This window comes from Salmo salar, chromosome 09 (genome assembly GCF_965601325.2).
Source record: "Salmo salar chromosome 09, fSalSal1, whole genome shotgun sequence".
Lineage (NCBI taxonomy): Eukaryota > Metazoa > Chordata > Actinopteri > Salmoniformes > Salmonidae > Salmo > Salmo salar.
The window spans coordinates 134,042,398-134,065,437 of NC_138299.1; the positions used below are offsets into that span (position 1 = coordinate 134,042,398).

Below are 23,040 nucleotides of genomic sequence, written 5' to 3' on the forward strand. Positions count from 1 at the left end.
CTGACCAAGACGGAAAAGCAAGGCAAAGAGAAATCTACAAAACAACACAATGACAGGTCAAACATTAAACAAAGCAAAGAGAATGTACTACAAGTCTACTATAAGTTCACTACTTGTTCAGGTCAGTAGATGCATCGCATCACAATAACAGCAACAAACGGAGAAACAAACTAGGGCAGATGCAGGTTAACCAGTGCAAGGAGGGCTAGATTGCTGTGGCTGATATCAGCGTTATTAGCTTCAGGCTGGTTTCTATCTAGCTCAATCCAATCACTGGCAGAAGCAGGGAGCTGAGAATTGAATTGCGGCTCAAAACAGCAGAACCAGTTAAATTACCGACCACGACTAGATTTGTAAACAAACAGATACCACAGTCACACAGGCTCCTTATATATGCTTATAGGCAAATTGGTCTAAATGATGCCACTTGAGAAAGCTTTTGGCAAAAGGTTTTCCTTATAGCTCACGATATGTATTGTCATTTACTGAAAGATGTAAGACCCACTAGGGCCTGACTTACACATGGAATGCTAATCTATACATAGAACCCACCCAGGTAGAATTACCTTAAATGCAAATGGGTCAACATCCCTGGTTGGATAGGGCCTAATCAGGGGCTTTACTTAAACAAGAACCTGGGTGACCTTGTAGCTCCTCAAAGACAGAGGTTGACGTTTTCTCTCTCTCTCTCTCTCTCTCTCTCTCTCCTCTCTCTCCTCTCTCCTCTCTCTCTCTCTCTCTCTCTCTCTCTCTCTCTCCTCCTCTCTCTCTCTCTCTCTCTCTCCTCTCTCTCTCTCTCTCTCTCTCTCTCTCTCTCTCTCTCTCTCTCTCTCTCTCTCCTCTCTCTCTCTCTCTCTCTCTCTCTCTCTCTCTCTCTCTCTCTCCTCTCTCTCTCTCTCTCTCTCTCTCTCTCTCTCTCTCATCTCTCTCTCTCCTCTCTCTCTCTCTCTCTCTCTCTCTCTCTCTCTCCTCTCTCTCTCTCTCTCTCTCTCTCTCTCTCTCTCTCTCTCTCTCTCTCTCTCTCTCTCTCTCTCTCTCTCTCTCTCTCTCTCCAGCAGAGGGTTGGGCTTGAGGTGGGTGTGGTAGGCACTCAAGAGCTGCAATGATCTGCAATTCAAATTTCACTGAGGGGGCGTTTTCAGGGATGTGAGAGATGGGAGAATACTGAACAAAGAAGAGTAATCTATGAAATATGAGAAAAAAGAGAGAAATAAAGACTGTTCTGATGAGTTTTGGAAAACATTTGTATTTCACCCCCCCATCTCGAGGCTTCCACTGCTGCAAGCCTCATAAAAAAAGTGTGGCACTAGCAACTTCCTTTAAGAGTGGGCACAGTGCTTTTAAATGGTCGATAATATAGATACCAACAACAAAAAACAGCCCTATGTCTGCCCCGCCCCCCAGGGAGCATTCCCATGGAAACCAGAGAACCCACACAGAGAGAGTACCCTCGGGCTGCTTGGAGGAAGTCATTGGAACACATTAAGGAATTAATCAATAATAAGTCATTAACATGAGCAGCTCATCCCAGCCACAGGAAAAGCTATGTCTGACTCTGAGCATCTACTGATGCAGAAAGGAATGGAGAGAGAGAGAGAATAAAAAAGAAAGGGATAAATGGGTTGACTCCATGATCTATGTTTGAACCTTTTTAACCTTGATTGTTCATGTTAACAACAGAGCACAGGGACTCAGAGAGAGAATGAGAAGAGAGAAGGTAATGACTGTGTAATTGGCTTCCATTTGAGCTCTGGAGCAGACGGAACATGAAATGAGTTGGTAAAGAAAAGCAGCCTCAAGGGCTTGTTGAGACACAGTCATTGTGATTTGGAGTGGAGTAGGGAGGGTAAAACAATGACAAGTGGCTGACATCTTTATGATCACAGTACGTGTAAACACCACATCACAGAGACTCAGAGGGAGGGAGATAAGATTATAATTATAGACATATTAGAGCATGTGCTGTGTTGAGAATGAAGTACAACAAATTATGAAAGATAGGGGTCAAAATGTCTTCTATAGAGTAAAGTCAGATAGTAGAATATGCCTGTGAGCGTGTGTGTAAGTGAGTGAGTGAGTGTGTGTGTGTGCGTGCGTTGATGATTCAGTGTAATATTTCTAGTGGTGATTCAGGTGTTAAATGAACTCTGCAAGTGAACCCTAGTGTTGGTGTTAATAACCCATGTTAAACCAAAACCACACCCATCATTATAATATTTCCCAGCATGCTCTATTGCAGGTTGATTTTTAGAATTGTTTGTTTCAATATCTATGTTTTGCATGTACACTGATTGATTAATCTTATGCTACTCAAATATAAATAACATACATTTTTCTAAACTAATCCAATCTGTTACTTTGTTGCACCAGTTATTGAAATGGTTGTTCCAGTTTAGATGGTTTAGGTAGTCCATATCTTAGTCTTCCCAACCCGGCAGTCAGTCTGAATGCAGGTTGCGACTGAATAAAAATGTCAGATGTTGGATAACCCCACTTTGGTTGGATTCCAATAGGAATTACAAATCACTTTGCAAGCCAAAATAATGTGACTTGCAGGACTGAAAACCAAGAGTTTCAGGCCATTCACTGTGTAGAGTAAAACTAGGCCTTCAAAATACTTGTTGTATTGTGTTAAATAATACATTTTTAATGATAACATATTTGCTTAGGATGTCACTTGATGAAGGTTTCAGGACTGAAAATGGATGAAATCAACAACCATGTCTTTGTCATTAACAAATACAGTCATGGGTGTTAACTCTACAATTCACTTGAACGGCATTCTGGGTAATATGCAAATAAGGCTTTACACTACATTTACATTTTAGTCATTTAGCAGACGCTCTTATCCAGAGCAACTTACAGTAGTGAATGCATACATTTCATACATTCTTTTTTTTTCTTCTCCATACTGGTCCCCCGTGGGAATTGAACCCACAACCCTGGCGTTGCAAACACCATGCAAACACCATGCTCTACCAACTGAGCCACACGGGACTACACTAAGCAGTGTGTTAATTTAACACTGAAAAGTGTGGACCCGTATAGACATTGGGCCAGCGTTAAATTTAACACTGTCAGTAGATTTTGCTGTGTGCGTGTGTGTGTACATAATGTGCGTGGGTGGGTTTGTGTGTGTGTGGCAGGCAGTGGCCAGTCTCAGGTGTGAGCCCCCCGTGGGGAGGAGAAGAAGGACAGCTGGATGGAGAGGAAGAGACAGTGTGATGCCTGTCACACTCTGACACTGTGGCTGCTGCCATTTGTCGACCCCCGCCCCGCCCCCTCCTTTCCTACACACTCCACCCCACACACACACTTCTCTCCAACCACATCTGACAACTGACAGCTGCTGCTGCACACGCACAAAGAAAAGACTCCGACATCAAAAGCCTGAGGGACAGAGCAGAGCGAGCGAGAGAGCGAGAGAGAGGAAAAGGGAGAGAAAGAAAGAAAAGATAGAGAAGCTAACAATAACCCTGTACATCTCTCATAGGTGGAAAGTTATATTACCTTTGTCTCACTGATAATTGACTTCATTCACAATAACTCAGAATGAAACTATGTAGCATGAGAAACCTGCCAAAAAATGTGTTAAAAATCTTCAATTTACAATGAGTGGGGATAACTTACAGAACATACTGTAACTACCCACAGCTGGTCTCTTGCTACCTCCCGCACTCTCTCTCTCTCTCTCTCTGTATGTAAGAGAGCCGTGTGGCTTGGTCATGTGGCGCACACAGGACCACTGTCCACAACAATCCAAACCATCAGCACGTTTCCTTTGGGAAGAGTGAGGTCGCCATGGAGAAGCATCTGGAAACAGTGTGTTACCATGGTGAGCTGGAGGGAGGCGGTCACATATTAAGCATGATCCTATAATGAACAATGACTGCACCAGCTGGGGACTTGTGATGAAGATAAAGTAGTGAGAAATGCAATTCATCTGGAAATAGAAAGCAGGAAGTTGCCTGGAACTACTCATATATACAACCAGGCAAATCTTTAATTGGCTTTGTCCAATAACTCATCTCTTCTCCTCTTCCTAAACTGTAAACCAAATCATTGCAAATAAATAGTGTTTATTTGAGGCCTTTCCCAAAGCACAAGTGATAATGCAAATGAGTTCGAACTAGTGTAATAAACTGAGTTCTGTTACACAAGAATGAGGAAATACCCCTGGTGATATTATGATGAGACAGCCATTCAGAAGCTGTCATTTCAGTACTTAAATGTGTCAAAGTTTCAACTTTAAGTGTTTGACGACCCAAACATTATGATGATAAGTTGGGAGGCTAATCCATTTAGTGGTGTGTGTGTGTGTGTGTGTGTGTGTGTGTGTCTGTTTTCAGACAGCCTGTGGAATGTGTATGGCCCATGTTGGACCAATCAGAGGTATTTATGACCCTCTGGTGTCACAATGACACTCTCAGGTTCTCCGGTGTAAACAACAGATGAGGGGGGAGGGAGGGGGCTAGGGAAGTTAGGGAGTCTCCATATTGAGTTTAGGACATTTTCTGCTTGCAAAACTATTGGAACTTTAGCCAGTTGTTCACTTATGTTTCCTGTATGGACTTCCAGTTATACTGATGCATTGTGGGCCTGTGGAGGGTCTTGCCGATATAGTGATATGGATGTGTGGAGAGTCATGGAGACTATAAAACACTAGCAACATAAGGTATGACCGCTTACGTCAGTTAACCTGATGTAAACACTACACCACGCACGCACACAGTCACACGCACGCACACATTCTCATTTAAACTGATATTAGCCCACACTGCCATGACTTCACTAACCCATCCCAGGCAGGATAAATCTATAACAATGACCTAATCCTAACACACCATGATGTGATGCAGAGCTGGCACAGAGGGGATCCGGTTGGTGTAACTAACCACATTATGGGAGACCTGGCGATGATTAGCTATTCCAGTGACCTATTGAGGTTCAGGGCTTCTCAACCTTTTCTGTTTTTGAGGCCTTCTGAGGCTGACAAGTAAGTACACATAAAACCAATAAACCACCAGCAAGAATTCACACAAGAACTATGACAGAAAACAAGTACTTTTCATGCTACACAAGCTGATGTTGACATCAGGAATTGGTTACATCAGCAGCACATTCAGCAGTTAACAGATACTCCTGATACCCCAACGAGAGTGAATTCTAGGTAAAATTCCAAAAATGCTTTATGGGGGATTCCAAATTCCAAAGCCATTCGGGCCATGCATGTTGAGGTGCTGGAGGATCAGGATCAGTCAAATCTCCATATAACAAATGGATAGAACGTCTATAATATAGAAACCTGCATTTAAATCAATTCATCAAGCAATGAAATTTGGCTTTTCAATTTCCATACCAAACCTAAACTGTGGAGAGAAGAGAAGTGGAGCATGGCCTGGATCTTGAGTAGAAAAAGGACATCACCTCCATCCTATCCACACACTCTCAGAAAAAAGGGTTCCAAAAGTGTTCTTTGGCTGTCCTCATAGGAGAACCCTTTTTGGTTCCAGGTAGAACCCTTTCTGGTTTCATGTAGAACCATGTGTAGAAAGGGTTCTACCTGGAACCAAAAAGCGTTGTTCAAATGGTTCACCTATGGGGACTTCAAGGTTCTAGATGGCACCTTTTTTTCCCCCTAAGAGTTCAGCAGCTCCAATCACCAGTTGGCTTCCCTCCTGTTCACTGCCTTCCTTCCTACTTAGATCTCATTTGGCAACACAGGCTTTCATTTTGTTTCTGACTGCGACTCATTTAGAAAGAATAAACAAAGCAAATATGATTAGACCAGACCAAGTGGCAGAAACAGCACCCAGCAACCCCAAACAGGGCTTGGTTCATGCCTGTTCACTGGAAAACCCCTGTTTACCACTTAGCATCAACAGCATGTTAAGGCCATCCTGTAGCATCAACAGCATGTTAAAGTCATCCTGTAGCATCAACAGCATGTTAAGGTCATCCTGTAGCATCTACAGCATGTTAAAGTCATCCGGTAGCATCAACAGCATGTTAAAGTCATCCGGTAGCATCAACAGCATGTTAAAGTCATCCTGTAGCATCAACAGCATGTTAAGGCCATCCTGTAGCATCGACAGCATGTTAAGGTCATCCTGTAGCATCGACAGCATGTTAAGGTCATCCTGTAGCATCAACAGCATGTTAAGGTCATCCTGTAGCATGTTAAGGCCATCCTGTAGCATCAACAGCATGTTAAGGCCATCCTGTAGCATCAACAACATGTTAAGGCCATCCTGTAGCATCAACAGCATGTTAAGGTCATCCTGTAGCATGTTAACACCATCCTGTAGCATCAACAACATGTTAAGGTCATCCTGTAGCATCAACAGCATGTTAAGGCCATCCTGTAGCATCAACAGCATGTTAAGGTCATCCTGTAGCATCAACAACATATTAAGGCTATCATCAACAGCTTGTTAAGGCCATCCTGTAGCATCAACAACATGTTAAGGCCATCCTGTAGCATGTTAAGGCCATCCTGTAGCATGTTAAGGCCATCCTGTAGCATGTTAAGGCCATCCTGTACCATCAACAGCATGTTAAGGTCATCCTGTAGCATCTACAGCATGCTAATGCCATCCTGTAGCATGTTAAGGCCATCCTGTAGCATGTTAAGGCCATCCTGTAGCATGTTAAGGCCATCCTGTAGCATGTTAAGGCCATCCTGTAGCATGTTAAGGCCATCCTGTACCATCAACAGCATGTTAAGGTCATCCTGTAGCATCTACAGCATGCTAATGCCATCCTGTAGCATGTTAAGGCCATCCTGTAGCATGTTAAGGCCATCCTGTAGCATCAACAGCATGTTAAGTAAGGCCATCCTGTAGCATCAACAGCATGTTAAGGCCATCCTGTAGCATCAACAGCATGTTAAGGTCATCCTGTAGCATCGACAGCATGTTAAGGTCATCCTGTAGCATCGACAGCATGTTAAGGTCATCCTGTAGCATCGACAGCATGTTAAGGTCATCCTGTAGCATCAACAGCATGTTAAGGTCATCCTGTAGCATGTTAAGGCCATCCTGTAGCATCAACAGCATGTTAAGGTCATCCTGTAGCATCAACAGCATGTTAAGGCCATCCTGTAGCATCAACAACATGTTAAGGCCATCCTGTAGCATCAACAGCATGTTAAGGTCATCCTGTAGCATCAACGCATGTTAAGGTCATCCTGTAGCATGTTAACACCATCCTGTAGCATCAACAACATGTTAAGGTCATCCTGTAGCATCAACAGCATGTTAAGGTCATCCTGTAGCATCAACAACATATTAAGGCTATCCTGTAGCATCAACAGCTTGTTAAGGCCATCCTGTAGCATCAACAACATGTTAAGGCCATCCTGTAGCATGTTAAGGCCATCCTGTAGCATGTTAAGGCCATCCTGTAGCATGTTAAGGCCATCCTGTAGCATGTTAAGGCCATCCTGTAGCATCAACAGCATGTTAAGGCCATCCTGTAGCATCGACAACATGTTAAGGCCATCCTGTAGCATCAACAGCATGTTAAAGTCATCCTGTAGCATCAACAGCATGTTAAGGTCATCCTGTAGCATCAACAACATATTAAGGCTATCCTGTAGCATCAACAGCTTGTTAAGGCCATCCTGTAGCATCAACAACATGTTAAGGCCATCCTGTAGCATGTTAAGGCCATCCTGTAGCATGTTAAGGCCATCCTGTAGCATGTTAAGGCCATCCTGTAGCATGTTAAGGCCATCCTGTAGCATGTTAAGGCCATCCTGTAGCATCAACAGCATGTTAAGGTCATCCTGTAGCATCTACAGCATGCTAATGCCATCCTGTAGCATGTTAAGGCCATCCTGTAGCATGTTAAGGCCATCCTGTAGCATGTTAAGGCCATCCTGTAGCATGTTAAAGCCATCCTGTAGCATCAACAGCATGTTAAGGCCATCCTGTAGCATCAACAACATGTTAAGGCCATCCTGTAGCATCAACAGCATGTTAACGTCATCCTGTAGCATCTACAGCATGTTAAAGTCATCCTGTAGCATCAACAGCATGTTAAGGTCATCCTGTAGCATCTACAGCATGCTAACGCCATCCTGTAGCATGTTAAGGCCATCCTGTAGCATCAACAACATGTTAAGGTCATCCTGTAGCATCAACAGCATGTTAAGGCCATCCTGTAGCATCAACAACATGTTAAGGCCATCCTGTAGCATCAACAACATGTTAAGGCCATCCTGTAGCATCAACAGCATGTTAAGGCCATCCTGTAGCATGTTAAGGCCATCCTGTAGCATCAACAGCATGTTAACGTCATCCTGTAGCATCAACAGCATGTTAAAGTAATCCTGTAGCATCAACAGCATGTTAAAGTCACCCTGTAGCATCAACAGCATGTTAAGGCCATCCTGTAGCATCTACAGCATGTTAAGGCCATCCTGTAGCATCTACAGCATGTTAAGGTCATCCTGTAGCATCAACAGCTTGTTAAGGCCATCCTGTAGCATCTACAACATGTTAAGGTCATCCTGTAGCATCTACAGCATGCTAACGCCATCCTGTAGCATCAACAACATGTTAAGGCCATCCTGTAGCATTGACAGCATGTTAAGGCCATCCTGTAGCATGTTAAGGTCATCCTGTAGCATCAACAGCATGTTAAGGCCATCCTGTAGCATCTACAGCATGTTAAAGTCATCCTGTAGCATCGACAGCATGTTAAGGCCATCCTGTAGTATGTTAAGGCCATCCTGTAGCATCAACAACATGTTAAGGCCATCCTGTAGCATGTTAAGGCCATCCTGTAGCATCAACAACATGTTAAGGCCATCCTGTAGCATCAACAGCATGTTAAGGTCATCCTGTAGCATCAACAGCATGTTAAGGTCATCCTGTAGCATCAACAGCATGTTAACACCATCCTGTAGCATCAACAACATGTTAAGGCCATCATGTAGCATCAACAGCATCATGATGAGCCACAACTGCTTTAGAACTGCTGTTAATGAAATCAGCAGGATACCTCATGGTCAGTCAATGAAGCTTTGAGTTCCATCTGATGGATAGGTGGACATCCGGTAGAGGCACAGAGAAACCACTGTACTGTCTATACGGTGTGTGTGTGTGTGTGTGTGTGTGTGTGTGTGTGTGTGTGTGTGTGTGTGTGTGTGTGTGTGTGTGTGTGGTTGCGTGTACATGTGCCTGTGAGTTTATACTGTGCATATGTACAGTGCAGGCTGCAGGCATCTCAGCACTACAATCAATCTTTAACAAGCCTAGCCTACTGTAGCTGGGGCTCAAAGTATGCTTTATCTAAGGCAGGACCTACTCTAAATATAGACCATGTGACCGCCCCGACACATGTCTATTTCATGAAACAAAAAAACTAAAATTATGAAATAAAAAATGTATATGTCATGGACCCAGTTTGTTAGAGATCATTGCAACCATTTCAACAGGAACATACTGTATCTCTTAACAAGATCATTTTAGGGAACGATACAATATCAATATTGATGTCCTATTTCTACTTAAAACATGCAATAGAGAGAGAGATGGAGACCTAAAACACAAACACAGCAGAATCAGGCCTGCTTACTCAACACAAGCCACTTGAGACAGCCCGACTGCCACCCTGCCAATCAACCGGCTGAAGCTAGCCAAGCCCTTTCACTCCATCACAGTCTACATAGGGAAAGCCATCTTACCTTTCTGTCCCTTTTCCACAGCTTGAGACAGCAAAATCCCCAGAAAAATAAATCTGACACCATGACAGCCTCCCTGCTGCTGCTATCCTTTACAGTCCACTCTACTCCCGGAAAGACTAGTTCATTCTGGTGAGCCCACACTGCTGTCACAACAACACAGAGGCAGAGGCCAAATGAGAGAGAGAGAAAAGGATGAGGAAGAGAGCGAGAGAGAGAAAGAGAGGAGCTGTCCACGCCTTTGCCACTGAGCTCATCTCTGAAACGATGTCACAGGCTGCTCATTCCCCTCCCTCCCTCGTTGCCTCTCTCTCTCTCTCGCTCACTCTAACAAGCAGCAGCCACTCTCTCTCTATGTTTCTATGACCTCATCGTTTCCTGCCTGGTCCAGCCCACCCATGCGCCTGCTGGCTGTGTCTCCTCTCTGATGTCTTCAGAAAATACCCCCCTCCTATATTTCTCCCTCTTTCTTCCCCCATCCCCTTTCCCTAGTCCCCCCTATTCCAAACCTCCTCTAGCTCAGTCACAGATAACAGGCGATCATATTTAATACTCTGTCGGAAATGTAAAATAAAAAAAAGGGGGCCAGCCAAAGCCCTCACGCAACACCACCATGTCATCTAACATTGCTTGCATTAATGGGCTTACTGTACTAATGGGAAGGATGACAGACTGATTCTACAAATGTAGGATCTTAATTTGAGCCAGTTTGCTACAGCGGGAAAATAATCCTGCAGCAACAGGAAATGTGAATTATTATGTGGATTATAATTCATGGACATTTTCATAGGGGTTGATACATTTTTCATAACGGAAAATCGAGTCTGAAATTTCAGTGGATATTACAAAATTCCGAAGCCTTTTTAAACCTCAAATAAACTACACGTTTAACATTTCCTGGGTGATCAAATTAAGATCCTACATCTGTAAAAGCACATATTGGAAGATTAGAGTACAAACATACCTTTTAAAACCTAAACGCAATCTACTGTACAAACCACCTGGAACATCAAACACCTAAGAGGAAGATGACCAAACCTCAACACCATAATGAGGTAATAAAACCTTATATTTGGGGTTATGATAGGGTGAGACAGTTGTATTAAGCTCATGAGGCTGTTATACATTTTTTGTTCTTCAAGAATTAAATGGGTAACCTACAGGTAATTGCCAACATAAAATAACTCCATTGGCAGTTACATGTATATCATTAATTGAAATGGCCATTGTAAATATCCCAGATTGTGCCTTTAAGAACACAGTAATGGTTAATATTCTCTACTCTTTAAAAGTAAAACATGAAGCAGAGGAACACAACGCATCACCACATCACACCATAACATGATAACGTGATTACTTGCTGAACACAGTGACCATTGTGGAGTGCCAGACCAGGCCAGGGCATGGCTGTGGTGTGTTTACATGTTATTTAGGGAACTGTAGCATCAGTGATCCTGTCCAGGTGCCACTGAGTCACAGACAGACAGCGATCTTGGTTTCAGGCTGGATGACTGTCCCTGCTGTCCCATTTGTTTGCTCACTCACTCCATTATCTCTATCTCTCTCCTTCTCTTACTCACCTTTTCTCTCTGTGTCGGACTTTCCCTCTTTCTCTCACCTCAGTCCATCGCTCGCCCCCCTTCCTCTCTCCTATACCAGCTGCTGCCTGGGGCCATCTGACTCGGCAGATGTTAATAGAGAAAGGCCGGGGCATCTGCAGTGTCTGATGGACCTCACATCAAAAACACACACAACCGATTGAGGATGTGTCTGAAATGGCACATATGGGCCCTGGTCAAAAGTAATGCACTACATAGAGAATAGGGCTCCATTTCAGACTCAGTCTAATGCAGCCTGAGTGCTTCAGAGAAGCACAGCAGGACAGATAACTGGTCCATTGAAGAACAGTCACATCACCTACATGTAACCAGGCGGTCACAACCAGACAGCCAAATCTAATAAGGCAGCTAGGCTAAAACTAACCAGGCGGCAAGACTGGCTGACTGTTATGAAGCTTTATTGTCTATATCTGAAAGGGCTGGTAGAGAGGCTAATTCTTACCATGGAGTAAAAAGGTTACTACCCAAATGATTGACTCATTGGTGTCCACATCAACAACAAATTAAAATGGTCCAAACACACCAAGACAGTCGTGAAGAGGGCACGACAAAGCCTATTCCCCCTCAGATTTGGTATGGGTCCTGAGATCCTCAAAAGGTTCTACAGCTGCAACATCGAGAGCATCCTGACCGGTTGCATCACTGCCTGGTACGGCAATTGCTCGGCCTCCGACCGTAAGGCACTTCAGAGGGTAGTGCGTACGGCCCAGTACATCACTGGGGCAAAGCTGCCTGCCATCCATGACCTCTACACCAGGCGGTCTCAGAGGAAGGCCCTGAAAATTGTCAAAGACCCCAGTCATAGACTGTTCTCTCTACTACTGCATGGCAAGCGGTACCGGAGTGCCAAGTCTAGGACAAAAAGGCTTCTCAACAGTTTTTACCCCCAAGCCATAAGACTCCTGAACAGGTAACCAAATGGTTACCTAGACTATTTGCATTGTGTGCCCCCCCCAACCACTCTTTTACGCTGCTGCTACTCTCTGTTTATCTTATATGCATAGTCACTTTAACTATACATTCATGTACATACTACCTCAATTGGCCCGACCAACCAGTGCTCCCGCACATTGGCTAACCGGGATATCTGCATTGTGTCCCACCACCCACCACCCCCTCTTTACGCTACTGCTACTCTCTGTTCATCATATATGCATAGTCACTTTAACCATATCTACATGTACATACTACCTCAATTACCCCGACTAACCGGTGCCTGTATGTAGCCTTGCTACTCTTATTTTCAAATGTCTTTTTACTGTTGTTTTATTTCTTTACTTACCGACACACACACACCTTTTTTTCCCTTCTTTTTTTCACACTATTGGTTAGTAAGCATTTCACTGTAAGGTCTACACCTGTTGTATTCGGCGCACGTGACAAATAAACTTTGATTTGATTTGATTCAAAGAAGTATCCATACTAACTCGAACCAGACAGTTTAAATAAAAATACCAAATGGATAGAGCAGTCTGAAAACCACTGGTAGTAATGTTTTTTCATAGAACCAGTTCCTTCCTCTCTGCACTACAACAGCCTAAGTAGTGACAAAAAGTTTTTAAAAAAGGAGTAAAAAAATTAAACACTACAGAGAACCTGTGTCTTCAGGAGGGAAGACAGGCAGACGTCAGTGGTGGAGGAGACAAGCGCTGGACAATGTTATTGATGCTCTCCTTCAAAATGTAGCTTCGTGGAGGACTAAAATGTAGCTGTTTGAAGCTAACAAAGACAACCCACTGAGACCAGTCACATAACACACCATGTTTGGGAAATTTCACTAGTAGGGGAAAGAAAAATCCATGCAGGTGGTTTCCATTTTTAAATGAAGTTGTTTGAAACAGGTTTCTAATGGGGAGGAATGTGAATGTGCCACGACATATAATATCATTGGAAAACCCCAATAAAAAGCAAAGAATTTTGAATCTGAAAAGGTACTAAAATGTCATAAATGATGGCGTTCTCATTGAAGACGCTCATCAAAGTGTCAGACCAGGTTGAAGTTCATATTGTTGACGCGGATACGTGTGAATATGCAAAGATCTCTCCATCCTATGGTGTGGGATGGAAAATGTTGACAGTCATTGTAGGCAGGCAAACAAGACAAGGCAGGCAGGTCATGGTAAGTCAATTCCATCTCACTATAACCTTACACTTCCTTCCTGCTAAGCCCCCTTTCTGTATTTCACACACATTCCTGCTACCACTGTTGCTCAACCTCTATGTTGACATGCTGAAACCCTTACAGTAACTCTAGCCTACTTTCCAACAAACCCCAGGCATATCTGATCAGACACAAACAAAACAACTCCCACCCAAACTACAGAATCTGACACTTTTGTTCACTGACTATTGCTCAATCACCATGGTCACAAACTAAACATCTTACAGTCTTAATGTCTGAAAGTGAGTGTCTTTCCCAACAGATAGTCAAGGCTAATCAGACCATAGAGATGATTATGAGACACTTAGAAAACAACACTACTCCCACCTAAACAATGTGCTGTCTCACACCAGTGGGAGTTGTTTTAAGATGTTGCTAAACTGGGATTGTCCATGAAATGGAGGGACATTTCATGTACTGTAAAGTATCTTGAAAATATGTCTATTTCCCAATATCCATCCACTGATGACAATACTGAAACGATCCTGGCCTTCAAATGTATTATTAACCACCAAAGGGAGTTAATTATCTTGGAGTTGTGGTTGTCATGCTTGCCTTGGGGTCATGAAGACCCCGTTAGAATTCCTGCAGTGGCATAGCCTACCTACTCCCACCGGACACTGCAACACTAAACCAGAGCGGAAGGAATTAAACTAAGCTGTTTGAGAAACTGATAATTTCTCAATGATCCATTCTGAGGCTCTAGACTCATCGAAGGCAGAGGCACAGTGACATGGTGAGAAATGTCTCTATTCATGCCGTTCTCTTCTCCTAACCAAACGACCTAATCAATTTAACATTTCAATCAGCAGGCAGACTGTGAGTCATACCCACATTGCATCACACTGTTTTAGAGTGCTTTCTATGTCCCAGCTCCAACAACCAAAACACTACCCTCTTTCAGAGGATGCATTTTGTGGGCTGAAGAAAAATGCAGTCTGCCCTGTTTGGCTGGCCAGATGCCAAGGGTGGGCAGTGTGGGATTGGACTGCATCACGCCACACGTCCAGAGTGCAGGGGATGAAAATAAGCCGAGGAAATTGACCTTGTCTGCCATTCAGTTCAGTTGGTCAGTCCGTCCGTCTATAACACCATTGGTCTGACATCTTTGTGATAACGTGATTGCCTGACCGTCTTGGTTGAACTGAACCGCGGTCAGACGTCAATCAATAGCTGGTGTCTTTGCACTGTAATGGGAATGTGACTGATACATCTGGCCCTGTAGAGGACTGGGTAATGGGTAGCAGGGCAGGGTGAGCGCTAGCTGCCATCTCTGATTCACTGCTGGCCTCCGCTGGGTGGGTGGTTCATTAATGAGTTTGCGCTGCACAGGGCTGAGTGTAATGACACACATACTTGCACGGACGCATAGATACACGGACGTATCCAACTCATCCATATATTTATATGTACATATTCTCATTCACCCCATTAGATTTGTGTGTATTAGGTAGTTATTGGGGAATTGTTAGATCTTACTGCAGTGTCGGAACCAAAAGCACAAGCATTTCGATACACTCGCATTAACATCTGCCAACCATGTGTACGTGACAAATAAAACTAATGAAATAACACATATGGAATCATGTAGTAACCAAAAAAGTGTTAAACAAATCAAAATATATTTGATATTTGATATTCTTCAAAGTAGCCACCCTTTGCCTTGATGACAGCTTTGCACACTCTTGGCATTCTCTCAACCAGCTTCATGAGGTAGTCACCTGGAATGAATTTCAATTAACAGGTGTTAATTTGTGGAATTTCTTTCCTTCTTAATGCATTTCAGCCAATCAGTTGTGTTTTGACAACGTAGGGGGTTATACAGAAGATAGCCCTATTTGGTAAAAGACCAAGCCACAATGTACAAAATAGTACAAATAAAGAAAAACCCTGGAGTGTGTCCAAACTTTTGAATGGTACTGTATGTATGTGTATATGTGTCTTTCGGAAGGGTTGGGTTGAAAGCGGAGGTCAAATTTTGGTAGGACCTTGTATGCAATTGAATAATAAAGTGATCTTAATCTTAGTGAGTTGGGATTGGCCAATAGAAACCCTACATGATAGTGCAGTGTGGTGGGATTGGTCTGTCCAGAAGTCAGGTCAAGGTTGCCAGTGAAAAGGCTTATGGGAGATTGAACAAATACAACAATAAAGGACTGAGAAAGGGAAAGAGAAAGAAGACTAGACTAATCTATTTCTGTTGAGAGTTTTTTTTCAGACCCAGAGATCATGTAACGAGAGGTGGTGGCATCATGTAACGGAGAAACTTAGCAGGCTCAATGTGAAATCAACCAGGCTCAAATGTTGTCATCTTTAACATATTTCTCAATATCACCCTTATTTTAACCCAGGGCCCAAACATCTCACTCTTACAGTTTAACAACAAGCACAAGATGTACTCTCCCACCAAAACCCTGCTATCAAAGATGAAATCAGACAGACATTATATGAAAGAGGAAGTCAGCTTAGAAAAGTGTAGTGAATTAGTGTCTCAGTAGATCATAAAATAATTTTCTTTGGATTATATCCATATGATCAGATAATATTTCATGGTTTCTAGATGTAAGATATACTTTCTCCTTTTAATGCTTTTGTTTTTATCATTCATTCAAATCTAAAGATTGATTTAGCAACAGCAGATTACACCTTTGATCAATCCCAAAGAAAACAAATACAATTTGAACTCGGGTAGGTTGTTCATCACTAAGATCTTTGCGAATGACAGTAAATTGAACAATGGTTCAAAAGGCAAAATCCTAGAGGAAAACCTGGTTCAGTCTGCTTTCCACCAGACACTGCAAGATGAATTCACCTTTCAGAAGAACAATAACCTAAAACACGAGGCTAAATCTACACTGGAGTTACTTACCAAAAAGATAGTGAATGTTCCTGAGTGGTCGAGTTCCCGTTTTACATTTACATTACATTTTAGTCATTTAGCAGACGCTCTTATCCAGAGCGACTTACAGTAGTGAATAAATACATTTCATGCATTTTTTGTACTGGCCCCCCGTGGGAATCGAACCCACAACCCTGGCGTTGCACACACCATGCTCTCACACCATGCTCTACCAACTGAGTTTTGACTTAAATGTACTCTAAATCTATGGCAAGACCTGAAAATGGTTGTCCAGCAATGATCAACAACCAATTTTGAAAGAGCTTGAAAGATTTTGAAAATAATAATGGACAAAAATTGCACAATACAGGTGTGGAAAGCTCTTAGAAACTTACCCAGAAAGACTCACAGCTGTAATCGCTGCCAAAGGTGCTTCTACATAGTATTGACTCAGAGGTGTGAATACTTATTTAAATGATATTTTTGTATTTAATTTTCAATAAAAGGTGCTAAAATTTCCAAAATAATGTTTTCAATTTGTCATTTTTGTGTGTATATTGGTGAGAAATAAAATCAATTTAATCCATTTTGAATTCAGGCTGTCATTTTAAAAAAAAATTATATTATTAGGATCCCCATTAGCTAACGCCTTAACGCTAGCTAATCTTCCTGGGGTCCAACACCAATTATCGAGATATTACAAACAACCACAAATCAAGACATCACAATCATTCAATAAATAGACAATACAGACAATTAAATGACCTGACAGGAAACACATTTAACATTCAGTTTATACTTTCTATTTCCTGTCCAGTTATATGGTCTATCGCATTAGATGTTCTTTTATTTTTTTCTTGAAGGTGGATTTACTTTTTACCTGAGAAATATGGATTGGTAAGGAGCTCCATTCAGCTATGGCTCTATATAAAACTGAAGATTTAAGGCGATTTGTCCTTGGCTTGGGTTGTCTTTGCTGCCCTGAATTTGCATGTCTGGTTTGGTGGTTATGCGTGTTGCTAGTATGTACTAATTGGCCCGAAAAATACTTTTTATTTTTTATATAACAGTCCTAAAGAAAATCAGAAAACTGGATAGTAATTTGTTTTTAACGTGAAGCCATGAAAGATTCTGATGCATTTGGATAATATTCATACAGATAGAGCAATGAAGAGCTAATCTGGCAGCCCTGTTTTGAGCAATTTGGAGCTTTTTTATATCTTTCTTTGCTGCAGAGTGTGATAGATGTGATAGGACCAGGGATTGAATCAACTGATTCAGAGTGCTAGATGTTACATACTCTGAACATTTTCTTGTAACAGCATTTCCCTTACCCATCTTAATAAACAATATTATCTATGTGTTCTGTAGTTTCGTTTATTTTTTATTTTTTAATTGGTCTAAATGCATTCTATTCATTGACAAATTCAAATTCAATTGGGGATCATCAGCAAGCATATATCTTGAACCAAACACAATACATTTCATTTTAGAAATGTTCAATGCCAATTTGTTCATATCAACCCACTCAGGCACCATTCTTAGTTCACTGCTCAGTAGGGTTGCAAAGGGTCGTAAACGTTCTGCTAAATTTCCAGACATTTTCCGGACATTTTCCATGGGAAGTTAAGCCCGGGAATTTTGGGAATTTTGCTTAAATTCATCAAAAAAGTTAGCTTATAACAGTGAACCTTTTTTGTGGGATACACATAAGGCAATTCTAGGTCTTGTGGCATATTTTGGTTAAACTATCCCCAATTCAATGGAATTGCAACCCTCTGCACGCACAGTGCATTCTTCCATCACATGTGCAGTGCACTCTTCCATCACATGTACAGCTGATGCTCTAGATTTGCACACTAATGAGAAGCTATTGAGCCCACACTACTACACTGTCTGAGCCAAGGACTACATGCTTTCTGGTAAGTTTTGATTACAATACTGGGTGGGGTGAATATGTTTTATATGACATACATGATTTGTTGTTAAACTAGTAAATAGTAACCTACAGCAAAGTGTGTTTAAATCATTTCTAACTTGTTAACAATTTCTGCTAGTTAGTTTTTGCTACCATGTGGGTTTTAGCTTGCTTGAACCTGCAAACTGAGGTGTGTTAATTCACCTGTTTCCATACATGTTTCATTTTAAAACATTTATCTTACAAAGGAGTTGTTTAATCTAACTGCTTAACTATTTATCTGTACATGGAATTGTATGGTTTTTTAAAAACTTTTTTCCCCTAATCTTTACAGGAAAATGCCACGGGCACTATCTGATGCGTGGAGACATTTCACGGAAAAGCTGTGTACATTTGCAAATACTGTGCCAAATCATATGTGAAGAATGCAACAAAGATGCAGAATCATCTGGTCAAGTTACCTCTGCACTCACAACAAGCAACCTCTGACAAAAGCCCCTCTACCTCTATTCAAGGTGAAAATGATGAATCAGACACCTTATCGATAGCAACAGCTCATTGTCCTCCAGAAGTTTTTTTTTGTCAATGGAGGAACGTAGTCAGAAATGCTGATAAATGTCTTGCTCGAGATGTGTATGCAACTGGTTTACCTCTGATGCTCGCAGGCAATGTGTATTGGAAGAGATTTCTGAAAGTTCTTCGCCCAGCATACACTCCTCCAACCAGACATGCTTTATCTACTCATTTGCTGGATGCAGAGTTCAACAGAGTTCAAGTGAAGGTCAAGCAAATCATAGAGAAAGCAGTTTACAATAGTCTTCCTATTATATTCGATGATTGGGTTAACGCAATCATCTCTGATGGGTGGTCAAATGTTCGTGGGCAAGGAATAATTAACTACATCATCTCCACCTCTCAACCAGTATTCTACAAGAGCACAGACATGGGACAACAGACACACCGGTCTCTACATTGCAAATGAGTCATCAATGACCTTGGACCACAGAAGGTATTGGCACTGGTGACAGACAATGCTGCGAACATGAAGGCTGCTTGGTCTAAACTGGAGGAATCCTGCCTTCTAGGCAGAGTTGCAAAGAAAAAGCCATATCTCAGACAGGCCAATAAAAATAAAAGATTAAGATGGGCAAAAGAATACAGACACTGGACAGAGGAACTCTGCCTTGAAGGCCAGCATCCCGGAGTCGCCTCTTCACTGTTGACGTTGAAACTGGTGTTTTGCGGGTACTATTTAATGAAGCTGCCAGTTGAGTACTTGTGAGGTGTCTGTTTCTCAAACTAGACACTTTAATGTACTTGTCCTCTTGCTCAGTTGTGCACCGGGGCCTAACACTCCTCTTTCTATTCTGGTTAGAGCCAGTTTGTGCTGTTATGTGAAGGGAGTAGTACACAACGCTGTACGAGATCTTCAGTTTCTTGGCAATTTCTCGCATGGAATAGCTTTAATTTCTCAGAACAAGAATAGACTGACGAGTTTCAGAAGAAAGGTCTTTGTTTCTGGCCATTTTGAGTCTGTAATCGAATCCACAAATGCTCATGCTCCAGATACTTAACTAGTCTAAAGGTCAGTTTTATTGCTTCTTTAAATCAGCACAAAAGTTTTCAGCCGTGCCAATACAATTGCAAAAGTGTTTTCTAATGAACAATTAGCCTTTTAAAATTATAAACTTGGATTAGCTAAAACAATGTGCCATTGGAAGGTAGATTACCTTAGGCCTTTGGTATTTTAGTTTTCCTAGTGAGTGCAACCAAGTTATGATCACTGCAACCTAGTGCCACTGATACAGCTTTAGAACAATGTTCAGCCAAGTTAGTAAAAATAAGATCGATACAAGTTGATGATGTGATACCGGACTTATTAGTGAACGTTCTGGTCGGTAACGTCACAACTTGGGTCAGGTTACAGAAATAGAAGTTTATTTCTCATTGGACTGTGGCTAATAGCAGCAACCAACTAGTATAGGTTTCAAATGTGATCAATGCACCTGTACCCATAGCGCCTCTAATCCATTTAACATTAAGTCCTTACATTGTTTTTCTGGAATAGGACTCTGGATCTAAACTGCAACTCCACCCACACATCTATTTCTGTCCCTCCTGAACAAATTGTATCCATGTATAGAGATCTCAGCATCCTCAAAAGAAGGGTCCAAGTGAGTCTCTGATATTGCCAATAGATGAATATTGTTTGATGCGCTAGACAGCATATTTCATGAATGTTGTTCCTTAAACTGCATATAGTCAAGTGAGCAATTAACAGACCTTTCTTTGGTAGATTTACAGTATTTATATGTCCAAACATGAATCAGCAGTTGGAATCTGAGAGAGAGATATGCTATGTCACCTCCTTCTCTTGCAACCTTCATAGCTGGTATTAGTTCCTTTCTTCTTTGACAGACTGCCTCTGAGATGATGAAGATGAAGGACCATTTAAGGCATTTGGCTTTTTCAAGGACTGCAAGCTTATCCTTGAACCTGAGGAATTTCACTACAGTTGGCCTTGGCTTCCCAGACAGGTGAGCACGTTCAAGTTCAACATGTTGATCGAATTGTAGCTCCTCAGAAAACAGCTTTCGAACTTTGTCCTCTGATTCAGCCCATGTCTCACTTTGGCTCTCCTGGATACCATCTGTTACAAGATGATTTCTCCTGAATTGTCCATCCAGGTAATCAGCCTTCCCAGACATGTTCTGGAGGCCCTCCCTGACTGTGGGGATTTCATTCCGCATAGAGGAACAGTTTCTGGAAAGTGTATCCTGTGTGGTCTTCAATACATCCACATCCTTCTGTGTGAACTGAAGGCTTGTTGTAATGTCTTGTATATCTTTAGTAAGGTCGTCCAGCCGTTTGTTGGTAGACTCCATGATCATTTGTACGAAGCTTTTAAAGTTATTTTCCTGCTGAAGTATAATTTCCTTATAGAAAACGTTCTACTTCTTCAAGAGTTTGCGTACCTACCCAGCAGAGATGTGATCCTTGTCTTTTTTCAGAGGCATGACAGTACTAATAGTAGGACGAGTCCTCTATTCACTACGTGAAATGAGAGACGCCGGACAGTAGAAAACTCTGGAAATCAGTAGTCCTAAAACCGAGACAAATAGAAGTGCGGCCCTAGCCACAAGGGCTAACCGCTTAGCGTGCTTGGTATTCGGCAATAGTAGACCAGGTTGCCTAGCTTGATAGCTAGCAGCTAGGCTAGCTGCTTCAGCAATGTAGTACCACCTTGTTTGAGCACGGATCCTGGGACCTATATCAGTGGTCCCAGCGTTAACGCGAACTGCGTCCCAGGATCCAGATATGAATAGGAAAACTATTGTAAACTTTTATTATCTAACTAGGTAGTTTGTTGTTAAAGTGAAACAAACCGAGTCTCTAGTCTTGTACTGTGCGTGTTGATGTTACACATGTAACAACACCAACTGTGGAATAAGTCAAGGGCAATGAATACTTTCTGAAGGCACTGAAGCCTATAGTTTAGGCCTACTCTACGTGCTCAGCCATGCATTGAACGGTCTTTTTTGCAAACAGTGATTGAGTTATATTATTAGCCTAAATTATGACTATCCAATCTACTCATCACATTAGGAAATCTTACATAAGTCTGCAAAAGTGATGATGCATGAAATGCTTTATTATAAAAGTGCATTTTTATGGTGAAAATTAGCTTCCCCAAACTTGACACTCATGTGTCGCCTATGCCGCCTGCCTATGGCTGATTTGCAATACAAAATACCTATTTCCATTTCTATCCGTCTGCGTGGGCAACCCTTATGGCATACTGAACACAACATAGCTCAAAAACAAAGATTAAGTCACTGCAATATTTCACCCATTTCTATATACTAAAGAGAAAAACCAGGTGAAATCCCACTTCAAATGGCATGATGGTAATATACCACATTTCAAAGTGTGACATGCTACTGGGGAAAATGTAAATGGTTACCTCACAATTAACATTATTTCTCACAGGCTACACTCACGTTTTTATCTGCTCTTTATGCAAAGCAGACAGGCGTGTCTTTTTCACAATGTAGACTTTGACATATTTCCAAGTACTCTTGGCGGAAGCTTTAATATTATCTGTCTGGTTGCTGACCCCTGCTCTAGTGACTAGAAAAGTTATTAAATCAATTTCAGACCAACCCAACACCCCTTATCAGAGATGGGAAAATCATAGAGTATGTCCACCCTCCACTGACCCACGTCCTTTCACCAACTCTCCTCTGACTGTTCTCTTTACTTAAACAACAGTTAATGACTCTCCCTGGAAAGCTAACAGGGATGTGTAAAGCATACGGTATAATTACAGGTACTGTAAAGTGGAGGCCAGTGTTTGTGTGGATGTTGTTGGGGAAACCATATCCGACAGACCACAACAGTAGTGTCGTATCAAGTCTGTGGCTGATTAGAGAGATTGACTGGTGAAGACAGAGAGGAGAGGGATACCTAGTAGTGTAGTCAGCAGGATCTAGTTACAGTGAGGGAAAAAAGTATTTGATCCCCTGCTGATTTTGTACGTTTGCCCACTGACAAAGAAATTATCAGTCTATAATTTTAATGGTAGGTTTATTTGAACAGTGAGAGACAGAATAACATAAAAAAATCCAGAAAAACGCATGTCAAAAATTCTATAAATTGATTTGCATTTTAATGAGGGAAATAAGTATTTGACCCCTCTGCAAAACATGACTTAGTACTTGGTGGCAAAACCCTTGTTGGCAATCACATAGGTCAGACATTTCTTGTAGTTGGCCACCAGGTTTGCACACATCTCAGGAGGGATTTTGTCCC

General features: G+C 41.9%; 1 protein-coding gene across 4 annotated transcripts in view; it reads right to left on the bottom strand.

The window, feature by feature from the left end:
- Positions 1 to 23,040, bottom strand: part of LOC106612833 (LIM domain kinase 1) — an 84,564-nt gene that overhangs the window by 20,540 nt on the left and 40,984 nt on the right. The window contains exon 1 of one of the 4 annotated variants that reach the window (XM_014214388.3): positions 9,695 to 9,955. The exons of the other annotated variants lie outside the window; for them this stretch is intronic. Coding sequence (XP_014069863.1) covers positions 9,695 to 9,757 — 63 coding nt within the window. The 5' untranslated portion in view covers positions 9,758 to 9,955. Of the gene's footprint in view, positions 1 to 9,694; positions 9,956 to 23,040 lie in introns of those variants that run through there. 4 annotated transcript variants of the gene reach the window in all.